Below are 20,248 nucleotides of genomic sequence, written 5' to 3' on the forward strand. Positions count from 1 at the left end.
ATCAGCGCGACTGGCTGCGAGCAGTCACGCCTCCCGGGCGCGTGGAGGGGGAGTTCGCTCTGCTAGTGTCCCGGCATTTTAAAGACTAGCAAATTTATTTCGGCAAAGTTCGGTAACAAGTAGAAACATAGGAAGCTGCCGTGTACAAAACCAGACCTTTGGTCCACCTAATTCAGTGCCTATTTTGGGTTTTTTTCATTGGCGGCTCGTGGTTCTTCAAAGTTTTAGGAGCAGTTTCACCCAGCCCTATTCGGGATTCAGCTGATAGCTATTATCAGAAAAATGGAGTGGGCGTATGCTGACCATACATCTGGCTTTACAGTCTTTTAAAAGAGGCCCGTGTGTTTCAGTCCAAGCCTTTTAAATATAAAGAATATAAGAAGGGAGAACAGGGAACTTGGCAGTTGCCCATAAGTAGTAAATACAAGCTTGGCAAGCTTGATCACGCGATCAGACTTTACACCACAGTGGTGAGATATATTTTATTTTCATTTATAGTAGCAATTTCTTCATGTGTGCCTCTTAGTATACATTAGTATATACAAATCTGTGTCCCTTTTTTCAGAGCCTACTATCATTAGGTTGAGTGAGGGTGCTACACCATTCAGCAGTTTCCAGGGAGTAGTGGCACCAAGCTGTTAAGAGAATAGCTGTGTGTGTCATGTGGCCATCTGATGACCTGTGCCCTCTAAGCTAGCCTGCTGCCCTCAGGTGTGGTGGAGGATGCTGTCCCATCACCAGTGGTGGAGTAAGGATGTCTATTTATTGAGCATTCATCCTGGTTTGTTTGCAAGGAGGTAAGATGATGTTATTTCAAAGCATTACTCCAAACCTTCCAATGCATTTTCCCATCACTTTCCTTACCACAAAAAGTCCACTCTTTGGAGGAAGTATGATTGTTGTGCAAGAGCTTCTAATCAACTATAATTGTGCAACCTGAATTTCTCATTAGGTGATTTAATCCCACCTGAAAATAACAACGGGGAACCACTGTCTTGTCTTTTGCTTCAGGCAACAAAATGTCTTGATTGGTCCTACCTCTTTTGACTTTCTTTTGATAATGCATTTGCTCCAGTCAAACTAGATGGAATTGGGTTACTTTGACTCAAGTTTTTTTAAAAAAGCTTCACATGTATTTTTATAGATATCCTGCAGCAAAAGGAAGCCTCTAACCCAGCCCACTTTATTTAGATGTTTAAATTAAGTCTTGCATGGTTCTACTGCGCTTGTCTGCACATGGACAATTTCTTGCTGGAGAATCATGATGTCCGTCACTTAGATTTCTGCTTCCTTGATGGAAGTAGACATTTACAGGGAATGGAAGTAGCTGCAGCTCATGACTTCTTTGGGTGAAGCCTGTGTATTTTGCTATAGATGTCTTCTGCAGGCCTTGTTTTGTTTATATCCCAGTTTTTGTATTGAACACAAGCTGGTTGCTTCCAGCACCTCTTCATCTTCTGATGTGATGCTGCAAAACTGAACCATAACTCTACAGTGAGGGACAGAAGTCTGAGCAAACAGGGAGAAAACAGCTAAAAATGAGGAGTGTCATTTATTGCTATGAATAATTCTGGCAATACTGCATGACTAGCTGAAATATCCGATTAAGGCATAATGTGGAGTCTTGGTATTTGCACAGAATCCGCTTGCTGTAGAGAAGTAAAGAGAAGGTGCAGCTCAGTGTTTTGTTTGGCTAAAGGGAAAACACTGTACAATCTTATAAACCTTGAGAATAAACACCCAAATGATCCCATTTTCAGGGTTAAATTCACAATATTATCATTTGCTTAAAAACACTGGAGTGTATTTAATTATGAAACAGCCACACCACTGCACAGATTCTGGTGGAGATAATTTCCATTCAAGTCTCCCCTGTATTTCATCCTAGAAATACTTTCATATCACTTAAATGAGCAATTTCTTATTGATACAGTTACTGTAATAAAGGTGATGTTTGCATACTGGGAAACATATCGCCTTCTCTGATCCCAAAGCCTTATTCAGTTCACCCAAAACAACACTGGGTTGACATTGCCATATCGGAAGGAATTGAAACAGCAAATGGGGCAAGATTTTTTGTATTGTACTAACATAGGATTTGGAGTTAATGAGGCTATACCTGATTCTACAACATGTGCCATTGTTTCCTTTGCTTGATCCTGCTACAAAGCCCTCTCATAGGAGGAGGGAGAAACTCTTGGCTGCAATGGAAGCAACCTTGCTGTCATCCCCAGAAAAGGATAGCAGAAATGAGAAACAGGAGACTCTCCAGTAGTGAAACCATTGTGGTTTCAGTACTGGCCAAAAGCTGCACAGCTTCAGGGAAGAGGTGTACATGCCCACATAATCTGAAGGGCCTATGATGTACTGTCATCTGAACATCTTGCATCAAACAGGAGAGGTTCTAAAGCTGAACACTTGATGAAACTACCAGTGGTCAACTGGTAGTTGAAGAAAACTACAATCAGAAGGAAGAATAATGAGAAATTAGTAAGAGGAAGGATTGCTGCTACATTTCTAAAGCCACTGCAATGGGCAGTTCTCAATTCAATTATACCAAGCACAGAGTGGACGGCTTACCTGGAAGCATAAATATCATTTGATACACACATAAAAGAGATTGTATAAGGGAATTATATACACTGGTTGTACAATGTGCAGCCCAGGGTATGGAACAAAACCTAGATAGCAAAACACACCTCTGCCTCAGTCCAAGCAGTGTTGCTGGTGTGAGTGATGCCAGTGGCAGCAGAAAGTGAGATGCTGCAATGCTCCTTGTAAATCTGCTTCTGTTTTGAACTAATTCCTACAAAGTTTGCAAGAGCTGCATCCTAGAGCCGCTTGCCTGCAGCACTTTACGTGCACTTTTCACTTATCACAGGCAACACTCAAAAAATGTTGGCCACAAACGAGATGTGAATGAACCAAGTGTCCCTCCTAGCACATTCCTGTATTATTCTTAGAATAACTTCTTTGTTTAGGCACATCTCTCTTCCACATGTTGGCAACATATCTTCCAAAAATCTCACAGCAAGGCTCTTCTCACAATTTCCACTCCATCTTGAAATATGTTGGAACCACTACAAAATTAAGAAACTTGACACTGGTTTTAGAGAGAGGCCATGCATAAACATTGTAATGATGGGTGCTAGTCTGGACTTTTTACTTTTTAGTCTGGCTTCTTTCTGTGGATCAGTGCAGCTCTTCCTCTTCACTAGCTTGGGTACAATAGGAGTTGTCCAACAATATCTAGAGGGCATCAGTTTGGGAAAAGCTGCTCTTCACCATTCTCCCCACCTCTACTAAGGTAAAGGTAAAGGTACCCCTGCCCGTACGGGCCAGTCTTGACAGACTCTAGGGTTGTGCGCCCATCTCACTTAAGAGGCCGGGGGCCAGCGCTGTCCGGAGACACTTCCGGGTCACGTGGCCAGCGTGACATCGCTGCTCTGGCGAGCCAGAGCCGCACACGGGAATGCCGTTTACCTTCCCGCTAGTAAGCGGTCCCTATTTATCTACTTGCACCTGGGAGTGCTTTCGAACTGCTAGGTTGGCAGGCGCTGGGACAACGGGAGCGCACCCCGCTGCGGGGATTCGAACCGCCGACCTTTCGATCGGCAAGCCCTAGGCGCTGAGGCTTTTACCCACAGCGCCACCCACGTCCCCCCACCTCTACTACATGCAGCTTTTCCTCATGTACCTTGAATATTTATCTGATCAAGTCTATGCTAGAACTTTAAAGAACAACACCACATAATTTGGGGTTTTTTACACTTAAAAACTGCTTCCGCAGTGGGCCGGGTTCATTAAAATTCTGCCTGTCTTTCAATAGCCTAAACCTGCAGTCTAGTACACAATAATGTGGGAGGTAATCCATGGATAACCTCAAATTACACAAATGAAATGTATTGAGAAGCTACTGCAGTTCAGTGTACAGAAAACGGGGGGAAATATAGTTGTTGGCAAGAAGCTAAGGGTTGTAGATCAGATATTGGTCTGAAGCCAAAGAGCAGGTAGGAGAATCTGTAACAAGTAAGAGAAGCTTGTTACAGATAGTAACAAGTAAGAGAGCTGGAAGCTCCTAGAAAATGGGGTGATAAGGTATTGGAGAATATGAAAAATTGGTGCTTGGTTCCTGATATCCTCTCAAAGTTTGAAATGGGGTTCCAATTCATTCTCTTTCTCCTCTGCCACCTCCTCCTCCTCCTCCTCTTCTTCCTGCAAGCCTTGATTGGGTTCAATGTAGTTATCTTCAATGAAACCATCATCATCCTCTGCAGGACACCCAGCTACTCTAGGGATCCCTTGGTTCCTCCCATAGGCCACATCCATGTCAGCTTCCTCAGCATGGCTGCTTCCAATGGAGCGGGAATCAGGCAGCCGTTGATGGTTGTAGCTGGCACGGTTCCTCTGCAACAATTTGCATTTAGCAACCAACGCAATCACAATGGAGATGGCGATAGCCGAAAGCACAAATGCAGCGAAGTATGGCCAGCTATGAGCAACTTTTCCAGGGGGAAGTGTGGTAGTAGAGGCTGCAAAGGAAGGGAAAGCTGGTGTATAATTAAAATACTCACTACCCATGTTCTCATTCATGAAATATATTTGACTACAAACCTATGTAAAAACTTACTCAGGAATAAATCCTGTGAGTAAGCATGCATTGAATTGCATGGCACACCTCTGTCTTTTTTCTTAATAGGTATGAACAGGGGGAAACCATAGTTCTATGTCCTTTCTTTGATGAAAAGAGTACAGTGACAGAGGTCATTGGAGATATGAGCCACTCTCCCTGGCAAATGGCACCCATTCCTGGGCTAAGCATATCAAGCTGAAAATGGAAGTTATTGATGTCAACACAGAGTAGTATAGCAAGCATTTCATTCACTGAGTCAGGGACTACAGTGGAGCCTGTCACTGACCTTCCGTGCCTGATCCTTCCCTTCTACAAGGTTATCTAATATTGGCTTAATACAATAGTGGCATAAAACACAGCACAATGTGACTGGAAGAAAGTTTGCTTAGAGTAATCTGCAGATCCAGCCCCAGCTAACTAATCTAGAGCAAAACAAAGCCTAAAATTCTACCTTGTTCATTTGTGGATCAAGGCATTCATAGAGATTTGGCTCTTTTAGGGTTGGGTTGATTTGAAGTTTTTTGCCTGCCTTGGGATCATCATTGCAAGCTTCTCATAACTGTGTGGAAGCTGGTAGCTTGAATCAGCTAATTATCTCATTTGTAAATGACTGTTGCAAGCACCACCACCATCAGGAAGGATTTCCTGCTTTCCTATAGCACTGTTGTGAGCAACAATGCTGGTAAGCAGGAAACACAGAAAGAAGCATGTCATTAAAAACATTTTTCATTACCAGGGTTTAGAGTTACCCTTTATGGCTTTAATAAGAATGGGATATCTCTCAGCCCTGCCAAATCATCTCAGTATGCCTGGATCAGCAAAAAACGAGCAGGAATTGGCCTCCCTAACACATGCTGTTTGCACTGGTGACTGCGACTCTAATTCATTCTCACAGAAGGCTCTCCTAGGGGAACACCAGCGAGTGATAGTTCTGGGATTCGGTGGAGAAAAAATATCAAATGCAAAAATTATAAAATGGGTGTTATAGCTCATCAGAAGGACCCCCAGTTTATTGAGCATTTGTCGTGATTTGTTTGCCCCAAGGTTGCTGAGAGGTTAGATGACATTGGCTATTTCTTGAACACTCATAGAGTTTTGTTTGCAAGGAGGTTATATGTTGTTAGGTCAAGGAAGTGTTATGCCAGGCTTCCTCAACCTCGGCCCTCCAGGTGTTTTGAGACAACAATTCCCATCATCCCTGACCACTGGTCCTGCTAGCCAGGGAGTTGTAGGCCCAAAACATCTGGAGGGCCGAGGTTGAGGAAGCCTGTGTTATGCCATGCTTTCCTGTGCATTTTCCCATCACTTTCCTAACCACAAAAGTCCAGTATTTGGGGGAAGCACATTTGTTGTTCAAGATCTCCCAACCTAAGATTCCAGGGTGGGTTACATCAATTAAAACCTGAATCTGCTGGTATGTTATTCAGTCCCACCTGAAAATGGTGACACTCTGGAGGTGGCCTGTCTTGCTTCACTTACTGTAATTTTTAGATGTCAGGTTACCGGTAGTTGAATGTTCATCCGGAGGGGCCCTCACTTTTCTTCTGTGTCCCTGGTCCTGATAGTCCAGAGTTCTAATCTCTTTAGTCTGGAGCTCTAGGCGTGAATCATGGATCAGCTCAGCTAGAGGACACAAAAGCTGTTAGTGTCCATTCACACTGAGAGATTACAGTTTATTTTCCATCCTAGGTTCATTCCATTGAGATAATACAAATCTTAGGTGGTTTTATGAGAGGCAAAACCTTTTGCCCACCTCCCGGTTTGAGACTGCCTAAATCGACTTGGTTTCCTGGGATTATTCCTCAGTCTTCATTCTGTCAGATACGAAGCCTCTATTCCCTCAATATAAGCAGAAATACTGCAGTTGTGCACAGAGCTTGTCATGAACACATCTTATTGGGTGTAGTCAGTGACACACTGAAAACCTGCCCTCCATTGGTTCTTTTTTGTATCCTCTTTTTTTTACAGGAGTATTTAATCTTATTATTGAGGTTGAATCCTGACAAGACAGAAGTACTGTTTTTGGGGGACGGGGCGGGCAGGTGTGGGGGATTCCCTGGTCCTGAATGGGGTAACTGTGCCCCTGGGGGACCAGGTGCGCAGCCTGGGAGTCATTTTGGACTCACAGCTGTCCATGGAGATGCAGGTTAATTCTGTGTCCAGGGCGGCTGTCTACCAGCTCCACCTGGTATGCAGGCTAAGACCCTACCTGCCCGCAGACTGTCTCGCCAGAGTGGTGCATGCTCTAGTTATCTCCTGCTTGGACTACAGCAATGCGTTCTACGTGGGGCTACCTTTGAAGATGACCCGGAAACTCCAATTACTCCAGAATGCGGCAGCTAGACTGGTGACTGGGAGCACATAACACCTGTCCTAAGAGATCTGCACAATTCAAAGTGTTGGTGCTGACCTTTAAAGCCCTAAATGACCTCGGTCCTGTATACCTGAAGGAGCTTCTCCTCCCCCATCATTCAGCCCGGACACTGAGATCCAGTGCTGAGGGCCTTCTGGCGGTTCCGTCATTGCGAGAAGTGAGGTTACAGGGAGCCAGACAGAGGGCCTTCTCGATAGTGGTGCCCACCCTGTGGAACACCCTCCCTTCAGATGTGAAGGAAATAAGCAGCTATCCTATCTTTAAAAGACATCTGAAGGCAGGCCTGGTTAGGGAAGTTTTTAATATTTAATGCTGTATTGTTTTTAACACTTGATTGGGAGCCGCCCAGAGTAGCTGGGGAAACTCAACCAGATGGGCGGGGTATAAATAATAAATTATTATTATTTAGAAACCAATTATCAGAGACTGTGCATGTTTTCCCATTATACGCCTCAAGCAGGGGCATACAGTATAGAATTGCATATGGGCAAGCGAGTGGCCTGGTTGAAGAGGACAGGCCACTGCTCTGCCAGTTTCCTTAGTAGAAGGGTTGCTTTTCTTTTAACTAGCCCTTTTATAAACTTCTATCATACCCAGAGAACCACAGTGCTTTCTAGTTGGATTCAACCTGCTGATTTTTTTTGTTTTGGTTTGAACATTGAGTAACGGGAGCTCCGTGTTTCTGAGTACTGTCCCCTCGACAACCCACTTCCCATTGCTTGACTCACCTTCTGTTTGTTGTAGTCCCTGTTGGGAAGGGGTGATGGAGGCACTGTACACCCAGGGATTCCCCTGAAGCTCAACATGGTGGATTCTTTGCACAAGTAACCGAGCAAGTTCAGCTGAATATAACAGCTCGTTGTCCTGCAGGTCCAGATGGACGAGGTTTCCAGAGACCGGAAACACAGAGGGTTCCAGATACTGAAGTTTATTGTTTTTCAGGAGCAGTATGTGAAGGTTTTTCAAGCCCAGGAAGCTCTTTGAGTGCATGTTGGAAATGCTGCAACTGCTTAAATCCAAGAGGTGGAGAGCACCCAGGTTACCAAAGAGGCCAGGATAGAGAGTAGGAATGGTATTGCTGGAGAGGTTTAGGGAATGCAGAGAAGGGAAGCTTCTCAGAAATGTTCCATGTCTGGGCATTATCAACGAGTTAAAAGACAGGTCCAGGTTGGTGATATGTCTGGGAAGAGATTTTGGAGCATGGAGAAGGCTCTTTCCACTGCAGGCTGCCCATCCCTGTGAAAAATAATATGACTGCATAAAACCTCAAGACATTCAAGCATCATCATTCAAATCAATTATTTAGTTTGGGTTGAGATCTTTCCCTAGCAGAATCATTTAGCCACTGGGCGACAGAAAAGCTTCTGTAGCTTGCCTTCACCTCAATTAAAAGTGGTTGGGACTGACTGCCAAGTATATAGATGCTCAAATTTAAGGCTGCTTTTGCATGCTACTGTTAGCAAATAACCATGTTTTGCAAGTTGCAACATCTCATGTAAGTTTTTTTTTTTTAAGTGTTAAATTTGAACTAGAGTGCTGTAAAGCTGAAGCAAGCTGACATTTCCCGCACATATGTTAGTGACATACTTGAAATGCATAAAGGAGTACTGGCAAAATCAATTACGCAGAGATTATGCATACCAACCCTTCGCTTAGGCTGCACTCCTGTTGACCTTGTTAATCTCCCCAATCTGCCCTTTAGAGTAGCAGGGATCAGTATGGGGATTTGTGTTGATAAAGCTGAATAGCTAAATCACATATTGATCCAGTTTAGTTAAATCCAGGCTATGTCTGGAGTAGTTATTTCACTAGGATTGCAATCCTGTGCAAACATACTTGGAAGTAAGTTCACTTTCACTGACTTCTGAGCCTTGGATCAGGCTACAGGACACAGTTCATGACAGTGTTCATTCTCGTATATAAATAACAACCATTGGAAGAATTAGCCTCTGTACAATAGTGTATGCTTTAATTGTGAATGTAATTAGAATGCATAACTATTTTTAAAAAGTGGTAAGTGGAACTGAAAAATCTGGAGATTATGCCATACAGCCAACCTTTAATCAGATAAACTGATCAAGATCTTCCAGGATGCAGAATTTTCAGATTATTCTTCACTATATACAGATGTATATCTTGCTTACCTGCTTGTCAATATTGCAGGGATGTCCTGATGCCACAGGCCATGCCCAGAGCATGCTGGAGACCCAGAAATACCAGGCATCTTTCATTTTGCTGCAGGAAGCTGTAAAAGAAAGGGAGGAATGCCATGGCACAGTTGGTGACACAAGAATCCTGGAGACCGGCTCCATGGTAAGAAGCGGGTGATGTGGGTACGATGGGTATGGCACAGCAATTTTCAGGGTGCTTCCCTATGATTAAGAAATGCTGGTGCCTTTCAACTCCATGGCTGTGAATGCAGATTCCTTTGTATTGCAGTTAACGTGGGGAAATGCACACACATGAACCGTATGGGTGGACTTTGCAATATCTGGCCTTCAGAAACTAATTTGGTATCAGGAGTCCATTCTAGCGGATTAGAATCTTAGTTAAAGCCAAGACATCAGCTTGGAGAGGAAAACTGAAGGAAGAAGTACAAAATGAATAAAAGATCTAAAAACCATGAGCTTTGAGTTCCTCCAGATAAAGTGTTTGTTCAAGATTCACTCTGATTTGCTTGCACAAAGCTTACACGGTAGTCTAGTCTTTGTTGAGCATTCATTCTGACTTGTTATTGAGTGGTTATATGACAATGAGCATTCATCTTGATTTGCTTGTGAGATGTTCGCACATCTTGTTAATCAATTGTTTATCCCACTCTTTTCTAATCATGTCCTCATCACTTTTCAAATTTCAAGAGGTCTGTTGTTTTTTAAAGTGGATTTGTTGCACAAGGGCAACAGAGCACTTTAATCCACTTTAATTGCACAAACAGCTTGTGCATGCTGGAGCTTACTGTGTGTTTGCAGCCTTTTGCATTCCCATTTAATTTGTGTATGACCTTACAACACACAACTTGACGCAGCCCCACCACCCCCAGTAGTAAATCCAGGTTTACTCAATATAGGGAGAATTCACTTGGGGTCACATAAAGTATTTTTCCGTGTTTGGGGAGTGAGTGAGTCAGTTGTCACTTCCTGTTGCTCGTCTGTCCATGCCTACTACTTCCTCAGTACGTACATTTCTTTCCCAGCTGTCCTCATAACTATTTCCAGTGCACTCCTGAATGGATTATTTTCGCCCCTTTTGGTCCCCCAGATTTGCACAAACCACAAAACTGCACAAACAGACTACATTTAAAAATTCTACACCAGATGTATTTGGCAGCAATCTGAAAAGTGCACTGAGAATTTAAAATTTTTTTCATTTCTTTCCCAGCAAGCTAATAAGAGCGCCTCAGGAGCATAGCCACAGCTCAGGGACATGTCAATTGCCTGACTGTGTGTCTCTGCACACTACTTGGGCAGGGAAATTTTTCAAAACCACAAATTGCACAGAAAATTATCTGTGTGCGTGCCCTGTTAATACTTAATCGGCATATAATGGAATCAACAAATTAGAAGGCAGGGACGCACACAAAAGGGTATGAAAGGGAAAGGCTGAAATTACTCCTGATACACAAATTCAAATATGTGCAGGTGTGAACCACTCCAGTCTAATTCCAACTGGGCAGGGCTGTAAGCAAGCGAACAGCTAAATAATACTCAAATGTGCACAAGACCCTAAAGTCTGAGAATGCACTTCAATACCTCCTGCAAAATACTAACAGCCTGGAGGCACCCTCTGCCCTTAAAAAGAATAGTAGAACATTGAAAGATCACATTGAGGTTGGAACGGAGAATGGCCAAGTGCCAGAGACCTGAACAGGAAACGGGGAAATCAAGTAGTGTACAGAAACAGAACAGATGGCAAGCATCTGAGCTCAAAGACTAGCAAAGGAATCATAATGAATGAAGAGAAGAGCCTAGACAGATACAGCAGTTGTGCCGATTGTAATAGGTGCCCTTTGTAAGACAGCCAAACTTTCAGGACTAGATTCCTGCACTCATTCTGCAGGCTGCATTTACACACGGCAAGAACAGCAGTTGTTCACACTGTTGCATCCAAGGCATACAAAATCTCAGAAGCATATTATTGCTTAGCTTGTGCTAAAAAAGGAGGAAGACTGGCTTTTGAATTCTGAACCACGCCCAAGGCGACTTCACCCCTGCCTCCACACAGACAATTTGGCACTGCCGGAGTCAGGCAAAAACCCCCACACCAAAACAGCACAGGGAGTCTGCCATGAGGGAGAGTTACTGCAATTTAAAATGTTTACTCCCTTTGCCAGGTTCTCACTCTTCCCCAAATACTCCCTGCAGGCAGAAAAATAATTTACCTCAGGAATCGTGCCAGTTTGCGTGTGTGCTCTCTCTCTCTTCCTGGGTCTGTGTACTGTGGGAGTGGCAGGTGCTGAAGAAAATGGAGGCTGAATGTGAAAAAGGTAAAAGGTAAAGGAAGCCAGTTACATATTAACTGGAATCGGCACCTCTTGTCTTTGGGACATGGTAGGATCCAAAATAAGGCTCTGGTCCTAGGACAGGAGGAACGGAGGTGCCCAGTAGGCACTGTTTGCCCACAGATCAAGAAACAAAGTCATAAAGGTCATGTGCAAACTTGTACGACTGTTTACATGGATGTCTGCATTAATTCTGAATGACACATTAATCCTGAAGGATATACAAAGGGTATTTCTGTGTGGAAGAGGCCAGTATTCCTGGAAGGGCTATAGCTCAGTGGTGGATTGTATGTTTTGCATGCAGAATGCCTCAGATGCAATCCCAAGCATGTAGGGCTGGCAAAGACGCATTGCCTGAAACCCTGGAAAGCTACTGCCAATCAGTAGAGGCAATACTGAGACAGATGGATCAATATTCTGGACTCTGTATTTGGAAGCTTCCTATGTCTTTTAAGGTGTTGTACTTGTGTGATTCAGATTGCACATCTTGTGGAGGGTCTCCTAGGTTGTTCCTGCTTATAATAAAATATCAAATAGGTGCCCTGTCCATTGAACACCATGGAGGTTTTCCGGCAGGCAGGGTTAACACTACAAACAAATGTTGCTATTTCACAGTGATCTGCAAGCAGAATTCCACCCTGAAGGTATTGTGCTTTTTCTTTGTGTACATCCAACTGTGTTCCATCTATACTAGTTTGTGTTAACACAGCCATATGGGTGGGAAAGTACAGTTCACCCAAGCATTTGACTTTTTTGTTGAACCTTTCCTCTCCCCACCCCATAGCCCGCTCCTGCTTTCTGCTTTGGTGCTACCATTTTAGACCAGCTGTAGAGGAAGCTGCTGCCGTCTGGCAGAGAACAGGAAACTGTGTGCAAAGGAGAGCCAACTTTTGTGGAAGAAGGGAAGCATAAAACACACTCCACCCTGTCTTATATGCTGTGGGGATTTGAGGGAAAAATGAGCCGCCCAGGCTGGTTGCAAGAAGCACATTCCCTTAATTCCTCTCACACCTTTTGCCCAATTGGAATTGGACTGGAGTGGTTCCCAAGGGTGAAGTGTGCTCTGTAAGGGTTCACAGAGCACTCACAAAATAGCTAACCACAGAGTGTCATTAGGAATGGGTGGGGAATTACATTGTGGCTGGATCCCCTGGTCTAGGGATGTGGTGGCTTCTCCAGCTGTCTGAGAGGAAACGGGTTCCCTTAATTAACAATAGTACAATTTACTGTGAGTGTTCTCTGGTTCTGTTAAAACTACCCTGTTGTCCCTTATTGTATAACTGCTTTCCATGTTTTTATCTTTAGTATTTTGCCAGGCCAGTGGCAGAAGCAGCCTGTTCTATAGTTCCCGGAAAAGAACCTCCAGTACAAAATGGAGGGTTGTTTCTTTCTTCTTCTTTTTTTTACATTTTTAATGTATTTTATTTTTAAAAAAGAAAAAAGCCCCACAAAATCATGACATTCAAGTTGGTTATTGAATTTTTCTGTCACTGTGTTTCTGGGAATTAACAGAAATTGTTTATTATTAATTTAAACCACACACCAGAAATGAGACTAAAAATCAGGCTGGAGAGTGACAAAGAATAATCTGCAGGGGACTTCATCAAAACAAAGTATGAGCAGCCCTGGTTGTTTCTAAGTACAGTCCTAGCTTGGAAGTCGAACAGAATCCATTCCGAAAGTCCGTTTGACTTCCAAAACATTCGGAAACCAAAGCACGGCTTCTGATTGATTGAAGTTCCTGCAGCCAATCGGAAGCCCCTTCGGATGTTCAGCTTCGAAAAAATAGTTCACAAACTGGAACACTCACTTCCGGGTTTGGGGCGTTCAGGAGCCAAAACGTTAAGAACTAAACTGTTCGAAAACGAAGGTATTAAGACACGCCACATGATTTGGGTATGTTTGGTGTTTTTGAAATCACTTCATTGTGGACACCCCACTTCAGGGCTGGCCCAAGATATTTTACTGCCTGAGGTGAAGGATGAGGTATCACCCCCCCCCCAAACGACACACAAGACACATACTGAAACCAACTAGAATACAGTGGTACCTCTACTTACAAACGCAATCATAAATAGTAAAAGTCTGTAAATAGAGAGCCTCTACTGCGCGTGTGAGAAGCGCGATAGAGCGCTTCTGCACACTGTGCGAAGTGGACAGATCACTTCTGTGCGTGTGCGCGCAGTGTATACTTCCGGGTTTGCCGCGTTCACAACCCGAAAGTCCGCGACATGAAGCGAACGCAACCAGAGGTATGACTGGTAGGCTTTCTTTCTTTCTTTCTTTCTTTCTTTCTTTCTTTCTTTCTTTCTTACATTTCTATCCTGCCCTTCCTCCCAAAGGAGCCCAGGACAGCAAGCTCGAAATGTGATGGAGAACAAGGAATATAATCAGTTTGCCAGGAATTAGAATTGGTGGGAATGACTGGCCGCTGCTTTGGAAAGGATACAGGAAAAATATTAGGTTTCTCCTGCCCTTAGCAGAAGCAGGAAGAAGTGAAGAGGGCAATGGCACCTGTCAGCGCCCTTTATGTTCTTGCAGCCACCTGGCAGCCAAGCTCCTAACTTCCTCTTAGCAATAATGTAGAACTATTAGGGTTGTGATTCACCTGACTCTTTCTTAGAAAAGGGAAATATGGTGAAAATTCTCCCCGCCCCAATCTTTCTGCTTCCTCCCAAATGCAAACCAGCCTTCCCTTTGCCAGGATCTGTTCCTGTTCTCTGTTTGTATAAACACACCCCCTACAGTCTTTCAGCAAAGATTATTTGATGCAGCCTTTTAGCTTGGGGTCCTGCCAACCTAGCAGTTCGAAAGCACATCAAGTGCAAGTAGATAAATAGGTACCGCTCTGGCGGGAAGGTAAACGGCGTTTCCGTGCACTGCTCTGCTTTGCCAGAAGTGGCTTAGTCATGCTGGCCACATGACCTGGAAGCTGTACGCCGGATCCCTTGGCCAATAAAGCAAGATGAGCGCCGCAACCCCAGAGTCGGTCACGACTGGACCTAATGGTCAGGGGTCCCTTTACCTTTACCTTTTAGCTTGGGGTTGTCAGTTGTGCTGCTGGCAGGGCTCCAATGCTTTTAGCTGTTGCATAGGTGGCAGAAATTCAACAGATGAAGCATTTCCTGCATTATTTATTTTTCACATTACTTAACTGATGACCACTTTGATGTCCTTTAGGCACTAGGTAAAAATAATCTGTTCATTATTGAGCATTCATCCTGATTTGCTTGCACAAAAGCTGATGTAGAGGTTATAGGATTCTGCTCTTAATTGAGTGTTTGTTCTGATTTGTTTGTGGGGAGGTCATTCACCCAGGACATTTAACAATATTAATAATTTTCTAGATTGATTTGGGGCTGTAGTTATGTTTTGTGTGTGCATATTTCATGGATGTGTTTTGCTGGATTTAATACTGGCCTTTAATTTACGATGATATGATAATTGTTTCAAATAATTTTTGTAAGCCATCTTGAAAACTACAATCAAAAGGCAGGACAGAAGTATTTTCAATTCATAAAAATTCATGCCCTACCTCTTGGGTGACGAGGGAAGGCTAAGATCAGACTGAGGTTGTTGGGGCCATGCCGCATTTGCCCTGGTGGACTAAGCTGCCACCTCTTCACATCATTCTCTGGGACTTTGAACCACAGAGCACAGCGGCAATATAAATGACCCACTCAGTAGAAATTCCCTCACCTTCCAAACATTTGGTTGAATAGGTTGAACATTTGGTTGAGTAGGAACATGCTCACTTGTTGCTTTATCAGGAGGAATTCAATCACTTATCAGGTTGCACAATTAAAGTTGATCTTGCACAACAAATCTGCTTATCCAAAAAATCAGACTTTTTGTGATAAAGTGACATAAGGAAGCCCACTGGAGAACTCATGCTTTTACACAATATCTTCTAACCTCCCCTCAAACAAAGCAGCATGCATGCTCATTAAATAACCAGTGTTATTTAATCTGCCTGGAAACAAATCAACCTTAATTCTCAATAAACAGGTTGTCTGGAAGCACCCACATCCCAACATTCAAGTGGGGGAAATGAATTTGGGTTTTTTAATAGAAAAAATGCCAATACACATATCATAATATCATACCTGTTTACTAGTGTTATAAACTAGGGAGTTGTAGTGTGAGGGGTGGTGCATAGAAAGCTGATTTATCTAACATTGTCGTCTCATAGAATCAGTTTACAGGGTTCCCTGGAGAGAAGTAACTATGGTGAAATCTGTAGCATAAATGTTGATATGCACACACAAGACCAGAAATGTAAACACTATATACATTCAGCATTTTTAGTTTCTACCACTGGAGGGATCCATAACCACACTGGACTACTTGATCTGCCTTGGACGGTATCCAACACTCTATTAAAGAGTGCAGCTGTGATAGTTTGGGCCTATAAGGGTTCTTCTAGAATCATAGAATTGCATAGTTGGAAGGAACCCCAGGGGTCATCTATTCCAACTCCCTGCATATTATATTGTAAACGTATCATTCATTTCTTTTATGTGAACATTTGGCATGTTGGCTTCCACCCATTCCCATTTTTCAGTCATGGATGTGGGTTGCTATTCTACCACTTGCCATCCACACGAGTGGGTGAAGGCTGATGGAATGTGTCCAGGGGTTTTCCCTGCCCTCCATTGCCGCCTTCTGTTCTAGGCACACGCAAAGGTATTCCTGTACCTTTAGACACACACCCTTAAATAATTCCCAGGAAGTATGAAGAGCGCAAGAGAAAGTTATACCAAACTTTGTTATCATGTTTCACAATGGGCAGAATGGAGGCAGGGTGTTGTTGTTTTTTATTAATACCTGTACCATAGTGGTATTTGCCTGACTTAAGCTTGCACATGAATAAGAAAATGTTTTGTGCAATATTTCTGTATTAATTTGTTTTAAAAGAAAAGACCAGTGTATATACTGCACTTATAATCTATGATATAATCACTCACATGTACTGCATGGGGATAACTCCTACAAACAAGGTTTATATTTCAGGAGTACTTTCAGCATGCAGCAGTTGCTGGAAATGCTCATTTTGTCTGGGCCACCAGAAACGAAATGGCTAGTGTGTGCTCAGGAGCAAACTGAAGTAGGAATGTGGTTGGGGGTGCTGGTAGGGTGCCCTGGACTTCAGCAGTGGCCTTCTCGCAGCAGCATCACTGCCACTTACCAGGGCTGGAAAGATGTTGTAGGGTGGAGCTGAGTTCAGAGCAGCATGGGCACACTATAGGAACACTCCCCCACTCTCACAACCACCACCTACCGCCCCTGTCTAGTGTATGGTAGTGGCATTGCTGCAGGGAGGCCAGCTCCACACTGCCACCCAGATCTAGCTGGCGCTGCGTGTGGGGATAGAGACTACCCATCAAAATGTCACTGCACATGTGACAAGCCACACATCAAAAAAGTGTGCTGGTGGTATTCAGCGGCGGCGGCAGTGAGTGCAGATTTTAATGGGATATTTTTATTTATTGGGTTTTCCATGGCAAACAGAAATCTGGATCAAAGGTTTTAAAAGTACAAGCTAGCATTTTGAGGATGGTATGTGGCTCTGGGAGGGGTGTGTGTGTGTGAAAACATGAGCAACGCCAATTTCAGCACCAATCTCGCAATAAACTCCTATCTGGAAGCACCCATCAATCTGGCTTTGTGGGGAATGGCTAAAAATTTTACAACCCGGAGAGATGCAAAAACTGCCTGCTTCAACAAGCCTCCCTCCTCCCTTCCCACTGCACCGTTTGTAGTTCCTCTCCATTATGTGGCTTTTGTGACTATACACAGTTCATAATAACCAGCCAAGCAAGATATTTCAGTTTCTGCTTTGTTATTATAGCAGCAGCCTTCTTGATGATGAGAAGCAATTCCTGTTCATCTATTCCTTGGAGTTTAGCCTTCAAATACGTAGGCAAATGTGTGTACTCTGCCAGAGAGACCCTGAGATTCCTTCTGTGTCTTAATCTAGACTTAGGTCAAGGAGAGGTCAGTTCCTGCCTTTGCCGCTATTGTTGTCAGACTGCAAGCAGGTTTTTCAAAACTATATTTTCAAGGCAGCTGCCCCTATGTTTACACAGAAGTGTTCTCCAAAGGGAAAGAGATGAGTGGTGCTTATTAAGGGATTAACCCAGCAGATGCCTGTTCTGCTGACTGTTTTGAGCATTTTTGCACATGACATTAAAAAAATGACCCTGAGCCTCTCCTGTACTGTTGGTTACGCATAAGTGTAAATGCAAAACACACATTAGAGTTCAAGGGCACATTGCAGGGAAGCGAAACACTCAAGGAGGGCATGAAGCAGAGCAGATGAGAGGTGTGGTCTGGGGAGGGCAAGACAGGCCCCAAGCCTGAGGGTGGTGTAAGTATCACTTCTGATACCCATTTCTATTTCAGGGAAACTTAGGGCTGAACTCCACATGATGTTAATTGTGTCAAAGCAATTACTGTGCACAGTTTTTCATGCTTAAATACCTGCTGAGGTCCCGTACCCCTGAACAGTATTAGAAAGTAGGGAAGGGTGCTTTCCCCGTCCTGACAAAAATAATTCCCACCCCGAAGCCCATATTAACCCAGGAGGGAAGCTCCAATCAGATTATTCACATATTGTAGATAAGATATTACTCAGAAAATAAAATAACTTCTCAGTTAGTGAACATTCGTATTAAGTCCCATTTACAAAAAAAAGCCCCAACACCCCTGAAGGCAGGAAATAAATGAGGCAAACTAAAACTGTCACTATATAAGCTAAATGGGTGGTTAATTTGAAGGCACCTTACCTAGAGAAACAATTAAATTCAGTATCAGAGATAAGGTGTCAAGGAGAGAGAGGGGAAGAATAGCTTTGCCTGCCTGCTAGGGAAGTGGCCATTCAGAACATCTCCAGACTGGCAGTACTCTGCAGGATGAAATCAAATGTGCATACATGAAAATTTAGGTTTAATATGCTCTGTTGCCCTAGCACAACAAATCAGCTTTTAAAAAGAAATTATTTTTATGGCTAGGACAGTGATGTGAAGATGCATTGAAAAGTTGTGTAAACACCCCACAATCAATTCAGGGTAAATGCTTAAGAAACAGATTGCCTGCAGGAGCTCTTAGAAGGATTTTCAATTGTCTTCATTTTTCTCATATTTATGATTTTCTTAATTCATCCGCTATGATTTGTTCTTCTAGATATTTAATGATCTAACAGTGCTTTATTCCAGTTTACCTAAAACAAATGTTGGGCTAAGAGGCTTAATATTTTCTGTCCTTCCCCCTCTTCCCTTTTTAAAACATTGGTGGTAGTTTGACCACCTTCCTCTTCTCTTATAGGAATGTCTATTTTAGTGGCATGCCCCATCTTTTTGTTGGAAGATGAATTTCACATTTGAGTTATTTAATAATTTGGATATATAATGTTTGAATTTGTTAATCTTCAACTGATTTGTCAATTACCCTGGACTTGAACAAAATCTCCTGTTGCTTGTATTTAGCATCTCCAGATGCCCTCACAGAAAAAGCTTCAGATGGAATCTGTCCACCAACTTCTGCAGTGTACAGTAATGCAATGAACTCATTTAAATGTATTTGCAGCTCTGGCCCCAAGTTTTGGGGTTCCCTTAGGCAAGATGCCTTCAGTGCACCGCCTCCCTGAGTGGGCCTGTGAAAGGTAATCTGAAATTGAGAGTTACCTTAATCTAAGATTTGTTAGTTAATATGTTTGTTAATATGTTATTTCCCCTTTCAGTGAAAACCAGGTAGAACTTTGGGGACTCGGGGGGGTAGTAGAGAAGGTGTTCTAAGACTTTTGAATAGTTTTGTAAGAAAGTAAACATTTGATTTTTTTCACATCTTCCTAGACTGGAATGTAACAGGACCACCTCTTACTTAATGCTGTTGGCACCATCCATTTACTTGCTCTCTCCCATTGGACCCAATCCACACAGACACACATAGGAAGAAGGTAAGTGAAGGCAGATTGAACAGGCAGCAGCAATAGGAAGGAGGAAGGGGAGTAGAGCTAGGGGTCTCCATGGGATGGCAGTGGGTTCCCTGTTGGGGTGTAGACCTTCTCAGGTGCCCAACAATGCCAACCCATGACACATGGTGCGTGTGCCTTTCTCTCCAGTTTGGAGGTATTTAAAGCTGCTGCTTTTTTTAAAAAAAAAACAACATGGTTCTTTTATCATCCACCAAATACTATCAGATTTGACATGAACCTGCACCTCATCTGGTGTGCTTTCTGTATTGATCTCCAGTTCTGCGAACATAATAATCTTGCTTACTCATTAAGATTAATTACTTATCTTTAGCATCTCATCTACTTGGAAGGGCAAAAAAATCCATTGCAATCCAGTTTCTTTGTATTTCCTGATGTTTTTTCCTGTGTGCTGTTGACATTTTCTGTTTCAGGGAAGGAGTGCTTATTCTGATCACATCAGCAAGTTTAGACAAATTAGTTATCGTAGTTCCTGTTTATACTGTCTTTTTTGTTCTAAAAAACCTCATCTTGAATTGTTAAGAGGTTGAAGGTGCTTCCAGACAGGGACTTCTTGGGGGATCAGTGCTCCTCATGTATGCAAGTTTTCTGCAGTGTCATCTTGGGATGAAGAATGTCAAATTTGTTTCTCTCAGTTGCTATTTTTCCAGTCTTAAATTCACTACTCCACATTTCCACTGCAATTTTCAATGAAAAAAAGTTATAAAAGTTTTCCAGCACTTTTAAACAAATTTATTCTAATAAACACAT

The 20,248-nt window shown here is 43.0% G+C and overlaps 2 protein-coding genes across 3 annotated transcripts in view; one reads left to right on the forward strand and one right to left on the reverse strand.

Moving 5' to 3' along the window:
- Positions 1-1,533: 1,533 nt before the first annotated feature.
- Positions 1,534-9,246, reverse strand: LOC310679914 (type III endosome membrane protein TEMP). Its single transcript, XM_083445862.1, has 5 exons — positions 9,152-9,246; positions 7,736-8,243; positions 6,113-6,256; positions 3,668-4,532; positions 1,534-3,297 (listed from the first exon to the last, which is right to left on the reverse strand). The coding sequence occupies exons 1-4, from the start codon at positions 9,236-9,238 to the stop codon at positions 4,144-4,146; spliced, it is 1,128 nt and encodes a 375-aa protein (XP_083301988.1). The 5' UTR covers positions 9,239-9,246; the 3' UTR covers positions 1,534-3,297; positions 3,668-4,143.
- The window catches only part of TIE1 (tyrosine kinase with immunoglobulin like and EGF like domains 1), a 45,801-nt gene continuing 34,723 nt past the window's right edge, over positions 9,171-20,248 (forward strand). The window contains exons 1-3 of one of the 2 annotated variants that reach the window (XM_083445657.1): positions 9,171-9,320; positions 18,993-19,168; positions 19,359-19,462. The gene's annotated coding sequence lies outside the window, so the exon portion shown is untranslated. The remainder of the gene's footprint in view (positions 9,321-18,992; positions 19,169-19,358; positions 19,463-20,248) is intronic. The other variant, XM_083445659.1, reaches the window with a different exon arrangement.

Source organism: Podarcis tiliguerta (genome assembly GCF_965153285.1).
Source record: "Podarcis tiliguerta genome assembly, chromosome: 6".
Taxonomy (NCBI): Eukaryota; Metazoa; Chordata; class Lepidosauria; order Squamata; family Lacertidae; genus Podarcis; species Podarcis tiliguerta.

What these genes read in the sequence shown, in the direction of transcription:
- LOC310679914 (XM_083445862.1), bottom strand. Translation starts at nt 9,238, where the DNA reads ATGAAAGATGCCTGGTATTTCTGGGTCTCCAGCATGCTCTGGGCATGG. An exon ending in CCTGCAATATTGACAAGCAG is followed by an intron (nt 8,244 to 9,151) that starts GTAAGCAAGATA and finishes TATTTTTCACAG; the next exon opens with GGATGGGCAGCCTGCAGTGG. An exon ending in GGGACTACAACAAACAGAAG is followed by an intron (nt 6,257 to 7,735) that starts GTGAGTCAAGCA and finishes TGTGTCCTCTAG; the next exon opens with CTGAGCTGATCCATGATTCA.